The following is a 15845-nucleotide window of genomic DNA, read 5'->3' as shown; positions in this document are numbered from 1 at the left end:
GATACATATGATGGGGAAAAGGATATACAAACATCCTTTATATGTAAAGAGTGATAATAAATCAAGAAGCAAAAGACCTGATGGTTTAATCTCATGCCTAAGATTCATCCCTAATGGGTATGCAATGGAAATAGTGGGCACCCAGAGACTCAAATTCCAGGATCTCCCAGAGCTACTGTTTTCCTCATCTATTAAATGGGAGAACTGACATCTACCCCACCTACTTTAAGGGTTCAAAATAGAAATATATGGGAAAATACTTGTAAAATGTTAATGGCTATACAAACTTGGGTGTGTTACTACTAGTTGTCCAGGGCTTATTGCTATCCAAGTGTTCTTGGATCTGAGTCCTTTAAGATTTGAGTTGCAAAGGACAGCAAAAATCACCTTCGCATGCAGCTATTCATTCCTACTCAAACAAGTCCCCTCAGTCCACCGAGGCAAAGTGTTGGGGCAGCTATCAATGCAACAAAATGCAAACAGACTGTAAAGTACAACTGAAAATCAATGCAAAAATACAGAAAATTTTCTGAAGTCAGTGAGAGCTATAGAAAACTGTTTTACTCACAACTTCATTGCCAAATAAGGATCTGGCAAAGTTAAAACGGAAATACAGGCAGTCACCAAGGAGAGCCTTCAAAGACAATGACCTGTTTATCAAAGGATTAAGAGAGACCCTTAGGCCTTAACTGCTCTTGCTCATCTTTAAAAAAAAAATTTTTTTTTTATTGATTTCAGACAAGAAGGGAGAGGGAGAGAGAGAGAGAAACATCAATGATGAGAGAGAATTATTGATCAGCTGCCTACTGCAAGCCCCCTATTGGGGATTGAGCCCCCAACCAGGGCATGTGCCCTGACCAGGAATCGAACTGTGACCTCCTGGTTCATAGGTAGACACTCAACCACTGAGCCATGTCGGCTGGATTACTCTTGCTAATCTTTATGATCAGGCTATGAATAGCCAATGAGAAGTTGAGAATGTTACATTATGCTTTATACAATTTTATCAGAAAAACCACAAGTGCACAAAAACACTACTTGATTCATTATTTGCTCAACTATGAATTGGCGTGCAATTGTAATCTGAATTTTGCTGCCACAGTAAAATAAACAAAAACAAAAAAGAAGTTTTAGTTTCCTTTTTAAAGATAATCAATTTCCTTCTTCCACCCCACTGCTCCATTTTCTATAACATTTTGGTCTTTATTTAAAGCAGATTCACTCTAAATGACCTTTTATCTTGAGAGTCAAGGACTTTACCACTTAGGTTCAAGGAACAACTGAATATTTTATGGCACCCTGTCTCCAACCCACACAAGTCATTACGTGGGGCGCACGAAAGGGTCTTGCCTGGGACAAGAGAAAGCAACCACTAAACCAGTGATGGCGAACCTTTTGAGCTCGGTGTGTCAGCATTTTGAAAAACCCCAACTTAACTCTGGTGCCGAGTCACATATAGAAATTTTTTGATATTTGCAACCATAGTAAAACAAAGACATATTTTTTTATATTTATTTTATATATCTAAATGCCACTTAACAAAGAAAAATCAACCAAAAAAATGAGTTCGGGTGTCACCTCTGACACGCGTGTCATAAGTTCGCCATCACTGCACTAAATCAAGTTGGTCTGGCCTTTTCCCTGGTTTACAGTGATGGATACAGGATCATGGAAGCTGTATTTAATCAGCCCATTCCTCTGTGGCAGCCAGTCTCCAAGTTGGGCCTTGAATTGACTTTAAAATTTGAGGTCTTCCTTTAATCTTTGTGGATAAATGATGCCCATTTCATAGACTTTGATTATTACATAAGACTACTTATTAGTGACTAAGTAGGTTATTATAGATTATTAACATTTGGAATCTATGAAACTAAAACTAGCCCTTCTTAGAGATCCCTACATTCACTGATTCCATTTTCCAATGGGAAATCTGAGCATCATGCAATAATAAGCAATGTATACTTATTAAACATTAATAAAACCAACTTTTCCATTTTAAAATAAGGTTTTACTGTCCACAGAAAAAATGTAGAGAACTAGAATTCTACTCCTTTTAAATTCTATTCCTTTTAAAGGAGAAATTATGACTAATTCACTTAGGCAATTATCAATCAAGTTTGTATAGACTGTGTAATTCACTCTAAGTGTGTAGTCACATGGATTTGCATTAACAGGATTTCTGGCTATCAGTTTTCCTATAATAGGACTTTAAGACATTCTGTATGCATTGGAGTTCAAATATATTAAAACGAATTCCCCCTAATTTGCTTATCTGGTACTGCTACTTAACTACCTGGCAATATACTATCAAGGTAAGAAAACAAAGTATTTGGATAAGTATGTTTTGGGGCAATGCTTCATGACAAAACATACCGAGTCTGAGGTTTCTATTTCTCAATGCTAAACTTTCTAAGTATTGCTAGCATCAAGTTTGTTGTTCTCCAATTTTATTTTTCTGACCAAGCTCTTTTTCCATTGGTGAGCAAGAGCAGGTGTGGAGAACGGACATTAGAAGCCTTCTGCCCATCTTAGATGAGTGGCAATTGGAGAAGGTTGGTCTGTTCTAAGACTACATGCTATAGAGAGATTCGCATGAAAAGACACAGGAAGGAGTAAAGAGAGCAGGAAGTCAGGCAACCCGGCTCCTGCCTTTGCATCCAGCAACGGACAGCCACAAGGGGACTGGTCACAGCTCTGAGAGCAATGAGGGCTCTCGATTGGTATTTTCTTTGGTTAACTTCACTTCTACCCTTCTCCATGGGCAGGAGTAAACTGCAGCAGCCTGGTGTGGAAGATGTTTTGCCAACTCTCTCTCTGACGGCAAGTAACTGAGGGCAAAGGCAGAAATGAGTGACTCGATTGATGGCCTCCCATCCTTTCCATCAACTCCCAACCCTTTTAACGAAGAAGGAACTAGATACTTTTATATTTTACTTCTTGAAGTATCTTGTGTGTGCCAATATTACCACTTTCCTTTTCAGTCATGCACACACCTGTTTTCCAAGCAGCCCTTTAATTCTTTTATTCAAACATTTATTAGTTCCTGTTGGCATGCACCAGTGTGCTAGTGTGTCCTAGAGAAAACCAGATGAATCAGACAATTCTAGTCTTTCGGGAATTTATGTTAATAGAGAAGATAAGACACATAGTGAAAATACAATAAATGAGGAAGAACATTATGAACGCTATAATTGTGGGTACAGGTAAAGTGCTTTGAGAATTTGGGAGGAGAAAAACCAGTTCTAGATGGAGAGATAAGGCAGGGATCTGTGGAAGAAATAGCATTTCAACTCAACTTACAGGATGTGGCAATGGGGAGCCATTGAAGACTTAGGAGTACTGCAGTAACATAACCACGTTCTCTAGAAAAGTTCACAGGCAGTGGGGTGCAGGAGGCATTGGCAGGAAGAGACCTACCTAAGGGGTTGCTGCCACAATGGGCATAATGGTGCTCTGACCAAACTAGGATAGGAATGGAGAGATGTCCTGGAGGGAAGACTAAGAAGGCTCACGAAGGTCAGCATGTGGTCTGGCCAACCCATGGGCTCTGCTCTTTCCAGTTATCCCCATTCCTCCCTTCTATAGCCTGTGAATTATCTAGGACAGAACAGGCAATGGAGACTGTTTCTGTCAAGAGTAAAGAAACCTCAGGATCTCCCATAGTATCAAGTGAAAGAAGCTGTACAGCAGAGCATACACCATGTGCTTCCATCTTAGCTTTGTGCACTTTTCTTAGAAATGAAGAGCGAGAAAGTAGCGATGGCGACTGAGGAGTAATGAGCAGGAGTATTGGCGGTGAGGTAGGTGGAATGATGCACCCCGCCAAAGTCTGTGTCTCAGTCCCTGGAACCTGGGAATATGTTGCCTTTCACATAGATAGTAAAAGAGACTTTGCAGGCGTGATTAAGGTGAGGACCTTGAGATGGGGAGATTATCTTGGATTATCTGGGTGGGCTCAGTGTACCCACGAAGGTCCTTAAAACTGAAAGATGGAGGCAGGACAGTCAGAGTCGGAGAGCAGAGAGGTCCCAGTGATGCGACTGCTGGCTGGGGCCATGAGCCAAGGAAAATGGGCAGCCTCTCAAAGCTGGAAAAGGCAAGAACACAGATTCTTCCCTAGAGTCTCCAGAAGGAAGGCTGCCCTGCCAACTCATTTTTTACTTCTGACCTCCAGAACTGTAAGACAACACATTTGGGTTAAGCCACTGAGTTTGTGGTAATTTGTTAGAGCAGCGACAGAAAACTAGTGCGGGCACAAAACCAAAAGGTTGTGGTGTCCAGGAGCCAAGTGAGGCAAGTGTATCAAGGAGTGACCACCATGCCAAGAGCTGCTGCCAGGCCAGGTGAGAAAAGGTGAGAACTGACTACCAGGTTTAGTGAGGTGAAGGTCCTAATGACTCTGCTAAGGGCGCTTTCAGCACCAGAGTAGGTTTCAGAGGAACAGGGTGCTTGTTACCCGTTTGTCTAAGTCAGTGGTTCTCAACCTTGGCTGCACATTGGAATCACCTGGGAATCTTTTTAAAGTCCTGATTTCTGGGCCTCGTTCTCCGGCAATTCTGTTTCTTTGTTACTAATGTTGTGGCCCCACCCCATAACAAAGAAACAGAATTTCCGAAGGATGAGGCCCAGAAATCAGGATTTTAAAAGGATTCCCAGGTGATTCTAATGTGCAACCAAGGTTGAGAACCACTGGCTAAGTGAATGAAGACAGCATGTGGACAACGATGAGTGTGTGTCTTAAGGAAAAAAAACACACGAAGGGAAGATGATGGGTGCTGCTCAGGTATCAGTTTGGGTTTTTCCCTTGGAATATTCCCAAAGATAACGACTCTCGGGTATTTCTGGGATTCTTGTTTGTTTCTTTTTATTTCCCTCAGAGAATCCTAATTTCTGATCTTCCCCCCAATCTGGGTCTCGAAGCCCCCTTTTCACTGAATTCTGAGGTGACACCAGGCAGCACTCTTGAAGCCTGTGTTTACCTGGGTCCCTGGATGCTCTACCCGCTGGCCCGAGGCTCGTCCTCCAGACGAGACTCGCCTGGCACCACAGCAAGCCAGAGCTGAGAAGTCCCTGGCAGGTACCAAAGGGTGGCGATGGCTGATTGGACAGGCAGGCTCAATGGAGAAGGCCTCTTAGAGGGGAAGCAAATCTCAAGCCCCTTCCATTAGCAGACTTCTCACGTCCTCAGTGCTCTGCAGGTGGGGGCAGTTTGGCAAGTTCCCCAAGCCTCATTTTTTGAAAACTGAATTCTCAGCTCAGACGAGCTTTCCAAGTTGGGTTGTGCTCAAGATGTTCTGGAGCCCGGGGTGGGGTGGGAACCCCGAGTCTTCCTTCACTTAGATCCACTCCCTATCATCCATCCTCATGTAGCCCTGAAGCTGTGGATGGCAGACCCGAAAGCCTGGCAGAATCTGTGGACTTCTCAGCCACTCAGAGGTGGATGCACCCTGTGGGCTTCGGCCATGGCACTCAGAGACATCATGAGGAAGCCAACAGCAGTGGTGGGGAGCTGAGGCTGGCCTCCCTCCAGCTCTTCTCAAACAGAGGGCTTTATCTGGGGTGTGGTCAGATGTTTGCCCAGGGGAAGACGCTCCAGGTGTGTGTGAGATGGGGAAGTGTGAGACGCCCTTTCCCAGGCACTATCCTCTTGGGGGCCAGCTTCTGGTGAGGGAAGGATTCTGGCTGGACTGTGATGAAAGCTGTAGCTCTCTCACCAGAAAAATGCACAACCTGTGCCTTCTTAAACACAACTTCATCTCTTTCATCAATGTCAGGAAATGATCCACAAAAGAAGCTCTGCTCCAGCCCTAGCTGGTTTGGCTCAGTGGATAGAGCGTTGACCTGTGGACTAAAGGGTCCCAGGTTCGATTCCGGTCAAGGGCACATGCCCGGGTTGTGGGCTCGATCCCTAGTGGGGAGTGTACAAGAGGCAGCCAATCAATGATTCTCTCTCATCATTGATGTTTCTATCTCTCTCTCCCTCTTCCTTCCTCTCTGAAATTAAAAAAATATTTTTTAAAAAAGAAGCTCTGCTCCGTATTTTCCAAAGTGTGATATATACTCCACTGATGGTGCCCAAGATGATTTTAGAGGGGTATGAGGACAAGCATTTCTTTTTTAAAAAATATATTTTATTGATTTTTTACAGAGAGGAAGGGAGAGAGATAGAGAGTTAGAAACATCGATAGGAGAGAAACATCAGTCAGCTGCCTCCTGCACACCTCCCACCGGGGATGTGCCCGCAACCAAGGTACATGCCCTTGACCGGAATCGAACCTGGGACCTGTCAGTCCGCAGGCCGACGCTCTACCCACTGAGCCAAACCGGTTAGGGCGAGGACAAGCATTTCTTATTTTAATAGGTCAATATTTATTTTAAAGTGCGTAAAAACTGTGATTTCACTGATGGTATTGCCTACAATGACTAAATGGTAAGCTAAAAGGTGAGTCTAGTTACTGATAAATATTAAATAAATAGTTCAAGTGGTATGCCAATTCAGAAAAAATGGGAACCGTGATTCATGGCTGACTCAAATCTGGGAAACAGTGCATATGGTCTTGGGAGGTTTGGACCTAAAGTTTTTTCCTTTCCTCTTTCTTTCTTTTTTTTTTTTTTTAAATGCGTTTCAGCTCAGTAAATGAACTTCATGCCCCACTGACAACGTGAGCTTCAGCTGGGAAAACACCCTACTGGCCCTGGAAGGCCAAGGTGAGAAGAGGACCTCTCACTTGCTCATGGTGGGCAGCTTCGCTTTCTCCAGTCCAAGGTCAAGACAACAGCAGACCTTGTCTCATCCCCACAGTATGCTGGCTCAAACGAGTTTGACTTGTTTTGTGTGTGTGCCTGCGTGTGAGTGTGAATGTGTGTGTAAGTATGTACACAGATGGGTGTGGCAAAGTAGGGAACAGGGGAAACCAATGGGGCCAGGCCTTCTCCCTGGAGATTTCATAGAGCTCCAGGAAGCTTCCCCCCAAAGACCTCTAGAGGGGCAGCAATCAGAAATGAGCCCCAAACAACAGAGTGGGTTCATGACACTCCCCTTCCCCATCAACACCCCTCTTGGTCCTCACATTACAGGAGCTGGGCTCTCACCTCCTGGTCCAGCAGAAGGAGCAAAGGGAGGTATAGAAGGCAAGGAGGTTTCTAGAAGGGCTTAGCTAGACAGAACAGAAATGTCTTGTCTCCACTCAGGCCTTGAGAAGAGGGCTTCTCCCTGAAAGATTTCTCCTCGAATTACCTCTCTCCCTCAATTTAAAGACAACCCTATACTAGTTTCTAGAATAGACATCTGTAACAGAAGCTGACAGCATCTGGAGAATTGGGTGCATATGGCTGTTGGTCAAGTTTGGGCCACAGGTTTGTGTGTTGTTAGTTTTTAGTTTCCTTCCCACATCCTCAGGTTGGGGCAGATATAAGGATGCCTGCAACATGGACACAGTGGGGCTCTTGAGGCAAGTGCAGGGGTAGGAAACAAATTTGGACTCAGTATTCTCTGAGCAAAAGCAAAGCAAAATCAAGTCAGCAGAGCTGGAAGGTGGAGCCGTCTAGGGCAGCTGGCCAGGAGTGATGCTCATGATGGTACAGGGAGGAGAAGCCGCACCCTAAGGCGCCTGTTTGTAGACACAGCTACAACGTAGGGTGGCTCCCATGTGCCATCACAAGCCCAGAAGCCTCTAGTCCTCTGGTTCCAACCTCTCATTTCCTGCACTCAGGTTTAGTGATATCTATGGCTAAACCTTCTGCCCCTTCAGCATGACCTGGCACTAAACATCAACTTCCAAGATTAAATTGGGCTCCCACTGCAGAATGCCAACTCCTGGCACTGTACCTATGAAATCTCCCAAATTCAAACCCCCTCTCCCTTCAGTCACAGCCTCCACAGTGGCAGCTACCATGACCTCTCACCTCGGGCTATGCAGCAGCCCCCTGCCTGGTCTCCGCACACTACTTGGGCTCCCTCCATTTCTTCTGGCACTGCAGCCACGGTGTTCTTCCAAAGATGCAAATCTGACCATGCCACGCCCATGCTTGAATCCCTTCCCTGGCTTCTCATTGTTATTAGAATCAAGTTCCAAGACCACAGCCTAGAAGAATGTGGCTCCAGCTGATCTCTGGCCTCCTCCCACTTCTATCTCCTTGCCCATCAGCTTTAGTCACATTAATTTTATTTCTGTCCCTTAACTATGCCAGGGCCTTACCCTTCAGAGCCTTCACATGTGCTGTTCCCTCTGGCTGGAATGCTTTTCCCATCACACTTCACCTCTCAGTGTAAATGTCACTTTCTCAAGAAAGCTCTCCTTGAGCCCCTCCCCTCCAGATTCATTATCTGCTTGCATCAGGTAATTAAATAATCACTGTGCAATTAGTACATACCTCCTCCTCCTCATTAGCCTGTTAGCTCCACAAAGACTGGTATTGGTTTTACCCATTGGTGCCTCCCCAGTGCCTCACTCAGTGCTGCCAACTATTAAGGGATCAAGTGAGTGAGTGAATAGATGATTGAAAAATTAGGCAACATGGCTCAGTGAGGAGCCACCTGGAACGGTGAGAGGCAAGTCCTTTCATCCAAAGATCTAAAAGCACTTGCTGGGGCCATCTTGAAAGCAAGAGCTAGAAGGAGGGAACAACTACTGCTCTATGTCCAAGCACGGTGGTCTAAGCATGATGTCACCAGTCCTACAGCCAGGCCTGGAGAAGGCCCAGGGGATCAGCTTGACCTCTGGCCTGAGCCTGCCTGGAGCCCTGGAATGGAGGCAGTATCAATTTTGGAATCAGATACACTTTTTGGAATCAGATACCTAGCTATTTGGCCTTGGATAAATTACAGAGCCACCTGAAGCCTCAGTTTCCGCATCCTAAAATGGGAATAATAAAATCTACTCCCGGCTCACTTAGAAGCTTAATTACCATCACGAACCTGTACTGCACAGCAGCATGCAGCGCAAAGAGCTAATCCCTTCTCCCCGGCAAACTGGCTTAGCCCTTTCATTTCACCCTTTTGAACACCCAAACCAGTAGGCAAGACAAGGAATGAAGGGAAGTTTGAGGGGTGGGAGGACACAGTCCGCCCAAGCCACTGCTCTGACCTTTCCACCCACCCAGAGGAGGCCTAGAGCAAGACTGGGGCAGCACCAGGGAATCCCGACTAGCTGAGAAGGGTAGCTAATCTGTGCAGTTTAGGAGCAGGAGTCGGGTGAGATGGGGAAGGGAGACCAGGTAAGCTTGGAAGCTATTATTCAAACAGAAATAAAGAGCAGCTGCAAACAGGGAGAGGCCAATAAGGGAATAGGAAGGAAAGACTGGGCAGACGAGTGGCTGAGAAAAGGTGGTCCAAACTGTCAGATGGCAGAGGCTGCGGGAAGAACAGATAGGAAGGCGGGGGTCATTGGGTGGTGGGGAAGCAGCAGATGGAAGAGGGTCAGGGTTTTAGGGCTGGAGAGGAAGGGCAAACTCCTGGCGAGGAGGTCAGGGGCATTGACTTGCTTGCTGGAGAGAAGGGAGGAGAAGCAGAGGTGAGGGCGGAGGTTGTCACCTTGAGTCCTCCTAGAGGGCAGGTGAACGGGGCTTGCTGGCCGGGAGCGGAGAGTTGGGGGAGGACAGACGAGGGGGGAGGGGTCTGTGACCCCGGGCCCCGCCGTACCTGGGGGTCTCCTTGCAGCTCGCCCACGTAGTACTGCTCGAGCCAGCGGCGCGCGTTGGCCGAGTGCCGGTGCGGAGGCCCGTCCAGGTCGTTGCTAACATCCTGGCCGGCCCGCGCCCGCAGCAGCTGCTCGCCCCCCGGGTGCTGCCGCAAGAAGCCGGTGAGGTCGTAGAGGCGAGCCCCGCAGCGGACCCAGCAAGCGCCGGCCGCCAGGCGCTGCTGGACCTCGGCGGGTGAGAAGGAGGCGGCGGGGGGCGGAGCGGGGACCATGGCGGGAGACCGGAGCTCGCAGCTCGAAGCCCGGGCGTCTGCTCGGCGGCCGCCAGCGCGCCTCTAACATGCCCCGAGCCGCGGACGCCCTGACGGGCCGGCCGCCACCGCACCTGCTCATTTGCATGTCGCGCTCCCATTGGCCACTCCGTGGGACACGGCCCGAGCCAGAGAGGCCCCCGTCCCCATTGGCCCGCAGGAAGCCTTAGACCCGAGCGGGGCGGGCCCGGCGCTGCCGGCCGCCTGCCCCGTGGTCCTGCGCGCAGGTAGAGGGCGCGCCCGCCAGGTGTGCCCCGTCGCAGGAGGAGAGCCAAGAGGGCGGGCACCTACGGACGGCGCAAGTCTTCCTGTCTCCGGTGACTGGACGGACGTTCTCGGTGGCCTGATCGCCGCTGGGATAACTCTTCTGCTGTTGCTCTATGGGAGAAAATTGCAGTTTTCCATCCTCGGGCTCCGGGAGGAGGCGGGGAGGCCGGAGTCAGGGCGAAGGCTAGATAGAGTAAGGCGAGTGAGGCACTGGCATCCGGCGCAAAATTTATGAGGATGCTTCCGCACTCGGTAATGACAATCTATAACTTTTTAAAAAATCCTCACCCGAGGATATGTTTTCCACTGATTTTAGAGAGAGAGGAACGGAAAGAGAGAGAGAGACAGAGACAGAAAGAAAGAAACATGGATGGGTTGCCTTCCGCATGCAGTCGAACCTGCATCCTAGCTTTGTGCCCTGACCGAGAATCCAAGGCGACCTTCAGTGCGCGGGAGGAAGATCCAATCAGCTGCGCCACACCAGCCAGGGCAATAGATAACATTTTAACGTAATATTTAAAAAATCGTTGTTGCACAACACGGAATGTACTTAATGCCACTGGACTGTAAATTTTAAAATGATTAAAATGGTAAACTCTGTAATATGTATATTTTACCACAATGAAAATATATATTATAAATCATTTCTTTTTTTAAAAAAAATCATATTGGCAAACCACAGCCTGCAGGCTAGCTACCTGTTTCTGCAAATAAACTTTTATTGGATTTGGGACTAGTGAGGTGAGTGAGGCAGGATGGTGAAAGTGAGGGGTGAGATCTTGTTTTTAATATATAAAGTTTTGGGATTTTATTCATTATGATTTTTTTGCATTAATTTTGAATTTTTAAAATCCTGCATTAAAATATTCTTTATCTTGATTACGGAGGGGGAGGGTGGTTGGCATGCCCTTGGGTTTTGTACCCAGGACTCCTGCCTCACCTGCCTCTCACTCTGGCCTCACTCACCCCTCAGGAGAGAACAGAGGATGCCGTCTCCATTACACAAGGGAAAATAAGGACCAAAAAGGAGAAAAGCCCGCTGGTTATGCTAGATGGAAGGGAAAATGGTGTGCTCTCCAGTTTTATTTATAAGAGGGAAGAAGTGCACGCATCATTACTTGCCCAGCAATCGGAGATCTCCCTTGCCCTCGTGATTTGTAATCAAAGGACCCTGGTACCGAGGCTGGCCTTAGTCTGTCAGGAAAGGGTATTTTCAGGGCCACCCTTGTTTATGCTCTCCTGGGGCCAGTGCTGTGGGGGACATCAGCAATGCCCAAAGTCAGGAGAGCTGTCTCTCCCTTCTCTCCCTTCCAGGCCTCTCCTGGCTCACCCTCAGGGAGTAGGCAAGAGTTGGGCTCAGTTTATGCATCTGCTATGGAACTGCTTCCCAACAGGCCTGGAAGCCTTAGGTGAAATGGCAAATACATAGTCACCCTTACACCAATTCCACACCTACTCTGTTCCAAATACCTTGCATGCGCAAAAGCAGTCAAACACACACCTGTAGACACCTCAGGTTCTTCCTGCTGACAGTATCTGTGGGACACCCCCATTTGGATTTCTCACCATTGCCTTAAACTCCCATTGTCTCAAGTCAACCAAGCAATTTAGCTATTGATTCAGGATTGTAATACATTTCTTGCCATACGTCATTTCATATTTGATATTAAAGATACAGTACAGCCCGGCTGGCATGGCTCAGTGGTTGAGCGTCGATCTATGAATAGGAGGTTACGGTTCGATTCCCAGTCAGGGCACATGCCCGGGTTGTGGGCTTGATCCCTGGTTGATGATTCTCTGTCATCACTGATGTTTCTTTCTCTCTCTCTCTCTCTCTCTCTCTCTCTCTCTTGCTCTTCATCTCCCTTTCGCTCTGAAATCAATAAAAAATATATGTATATTTTAAAAGATACACTATATAAAGGTGTATGCATAAAACATTAATGGCAATCTTGTTTATAGACTAGAAGCAACCCAAATATTCCTCATTAGGGAGGACTAAATGGTGTATTCAGACAGTTAAATACTATGTAGCCATAAGAAAGAATGAGATCGATTTATGTGTACTGATAGGAATAACCTCCAGAACATTGTAAACGGAAAACAACAAGAATGGTGTGTATAGTGTGCAACAATTAACTTGCTATTTTTAATTCTTTAGCCTATATGAAGAAAAGTTTCTATAGCCTATATACCTAGGTTTGCAGTTGTTGGGTCATAAGATATGCAAGTATCCCATTTACAAGAAACTGTACTGTAAATCAACTTCTAAGTGGCTATACTGTTTTACACCCCATGAAAGATGTATGAACATCCCTAGCCCTAAGTCTGGAAACAAGGCAGACACCCATTCTCATCACTTACATTCAACATTGTATCAGAGGTCCTACCAGTGATGCAAGGCAAAACAAAAGAAATGAAAGGCATACAGAGAAGAATCAAAGGCTTAAAATAGTCTCGACTTACAGATTATATGACTATTTACATAGAAAAATCTCAAATAATTTGAAAGCAACTAGAACTAATAAGTGAATGTAGCAAGTTCACAGGATCCAAGGTCAAACTACAAAAGCCAGTTGTATTTTAATTACTAGCAGCAAACAAATGGAAAATAAAAATTTTATTTTAAATATGTATTTTATTGATTTTAGAGAGTGAGGAAGGGAGCAGGAGAGAGAGAGAGAGAGAGAGGTGAGAAAGAAACATTTATCAGCTGCCTCCCACAGGCAGGAGATCAAACCCTCAACCTGGGCATGTGCCCTGACTAGGAATTGAACCAGTGACCCTTTAGTGCATGGGATGACGCTCAACCAACTGAGCCACATTGGCCAGGGCAAAGGAAATGAAAAATTTTAATCCACTTATAATAATGTCAAAAGCATAACATGTGAAAATAAATGTGAAACATCCAAGATGTCTAGCTGAGAAATTAAAGAATATATAAATAAAGAGTTCATGGCTATATCAAGTTCCAAGGTCATGGATTAGATGACTCAATATTAAGACCTCAAATCTTCCAATTAATCTATAAATTCAACACAATCTCAATTATTATATCACTAGGTTTGTTGAGAGTTTTTAAAGAAATTGATAAGCTATTATGTAATTGAAAGTTACTAAGAAATTATAACTTAAATATTCTCACCAAAAAGAAAAGAAATTGATGAATGACTTCTAAAATTTATATGGAAATATAAAGGACCTAGACTGTTCAAAGCAATATTGAGAAACAACAAAGTTGCAGGACTTACACTTCCTGACTTCACAAGTTAATACATAGAAAACTACATATTCAAGACAGTGTGGTCCTCACAGAAAAACCAACAAATAGATTAATGGGACAAAATAGAGTCCAGAAATAGACCCTCCACACATAAAGTCATTCTGTTCTTTTATGGACATATAATTTATATACAGTAAAATTTGGCCTTTTAAATGTATAGTTATATGAGTTTTGGGGCATCTATACTGTTGTGAAGATTGGGTTTGTCTCTTTCTTTGCCAATATTACATTGTTTTTCTATTACCTATATATATAAAAGCCTAAGTGACTGTTACAACCCGTTGACCGAATGACCAGTTGACCAGTCGCTATGATGCACACTGACCACCAGGGGGCAGATGCTCAATGCAGGAGCTGTCCCCTGGTGGTCAGTGTGCTCCCACAGCCAACTTCCCACAGCCGGCCAACCGCCCTCGGTCCCTCCCCCCAGCCGGCCCCAATCGGCTGATTGGGACTGAGTGAGATGACCCTGATGGGCCTCGATTGCCGGCCAGGCCGAGGAATCCCACCTGTGCATGAATTTGTGCACTGGGCCTCTAGTAGCTTTATAATAAATCTTGATATGTTGGTAAGGCAAGAGAGCTTCTGACACATAGTTAGTGCTTAACACATGTTTGTTGAAATAAAACTCCACTCTCTAATTCAGATGTTCCCCTCATGCTTAGACTAGTGCAATGGCCTAACAATCTCTCTTCCTTCAGCTCCACTTTTTTCCATCTGTCTTCAACACCACGGAAGAACTGAAACTCAGTTTAGCACATGTCATCACCCTGTTCAAAACTGTCAGAGGTTCTAGCGTTGGTGGTATAGTGGTGAGCATAGCTGCCTTCCAAAACTGTCAGAGGTTCTCTCTTGCAATAATGATGAGATCCAAATTGAACCTGGGATGCCGACCCTAACTACCTCTTCAAACTCACCCCTTTCCTTCCGATGGAAAGATCCTTATATCTCTCTGCCTGGCAGGCCTGACCCCTAGGTTCAAGGGCCACCTCAATCTTCTCTGATTCCTTTATTGCCTATAACATCGCATTTATTGCCTCAGCATATGGTGCCCAGTCCCGTCACCCTCCCTCCTTAACTAGACTGGAAGTGCTTGAGGGTAGGAGATGTTTCTGGTGTAAGTTTGGATCTCCAGCACTTAGCACACAGATATTTACTAATAATTATACCAGTAAGTAGAAACACAAATTCCCCTCAAGCATACATGCACACACAGAAAACATACATACATGCTTACATTTTAAACACTCTTTTGAACATTAAATATTTTACCTGTATTAGGAAATCTGAAGGTAATATGTATCTTTTTCTTCTTCATGTTATTGAATATGTACCTCGTTCATTGTGGGACAAACCCTGGGTTTATTTTTTATTTTTTGTGTGGTTTTCTTGTTTGTTTGTTGGCTGCTTGATCTCACTTATATGTGAAATCTAAGAAAAAGCCCAAACTCATAGAAAAAGAGATCAGCTTTGTGGTTACCAGTGGTGGAAGCATTGGTTTTTGAGTCAGAAGTCCTGAATCTACTGTGTGTCCTAACATTGGGGACTTAGCAAATTTCTTTAGCTAGTGAACATCAGCTTCTTTTCTTTGCTTTCTCAAGATTTTTTTTGTTTAATTATTAAACAAGTAATATGGCCCTGGCCGGCTTGGCTCAGTTAATAGAGCGTCAGCCTGCGGACTGAGGGGTCTGGGTTCAATTCCGGAAAAGGGCACATGCCTGGGTTGCAGGCTCAATCCCCAGTGAGGGGTGTGCAGGAGGCAGCCGATCAATGATTCTCTCTCATCATTGGTGTTTCTATCTCTCTCTCCCTCTCCCTTCCTCTCTGAAATCAATAAAGAAATATATAAAAAAAACAAAAAAACACACAAGTAATATGAATAAGTAGTGCATTCATGTGGTTCAATGTTTAAAAAGAATAAATGTCCCACAGCATCTAGTTTTTGATTTTTTACTGAGGAAACATTGCATAGTAATATTATATAAATTTCAGGTGTACAGCATAATTCTATATCTGCATGCTTACCACCAAAAGTCTAGTTTCCTTCCATTATCATATATTTGACCCCCCTTTACCCAATTAGCCCCCCTCACCCCATCCCCTTTGGTGACTACCATTCTGTTGTCTGTCTCTATGAGCTTCTTTTTGTTTGATAACATAAAATGTATCATTTTAATCATTTTGAAATGTACAACTCAGTGGCATTTTGTACATTCACAATTTTGTGCAACCATCACCTCTACCAAAACATTTTCATCACCCAAAAGGGAACTCCATACCATTAGCACTCACTCCCCATTGCCTTCTGATCCCCATCCCAACTCCAGCCCCAGTAACCAGTGATCT

General features: G+C 45.2%; 1 protein-coding gene across 1 annotated transcript in view; it reads right to left on the bottom strand.

The window, feature by feature from the left end:
- The window catches only part of FA2H (fatty acid 2-hydroxylase), a 47693-nt gene extending 37662 nt beyond the window's left edge, over positions 1–10031 (bottom strand). Inside the window, exon 1 of the mRNA XM_059667481.1 lies at positions 9641–10031. Within this exon, the coding sequence (XP_059523464.1) occupies positions 9641–9910 (270 nt within the window). The 5' untranslated portion in view covers positions 9911–10031. The remainder of the gene's footprint in view (positions 1–9640) is intronic.
- Between the last annotated feature and the right edge of the window lie 5814 nt (positions 10032–15845).

This window comes from Myotis daubentonii, chromosome 15, assembly GCF_963259705.1.
Source record: "Myotis daubentonii chromosome 15, mMyoDau2.1, whole genome shotgun sequence".
NCBI classification, from domain to species: Eukaryota; Metazoa; Chordata; class Mammalia; order Chiroptera; family Vespertilionidae; genus Myotis; species Myotis daubentonii.
Note: the sequence above shows the minus strand (reverse complement) of the source record. Positions and strands in the feature narration are given on the sequence as shown.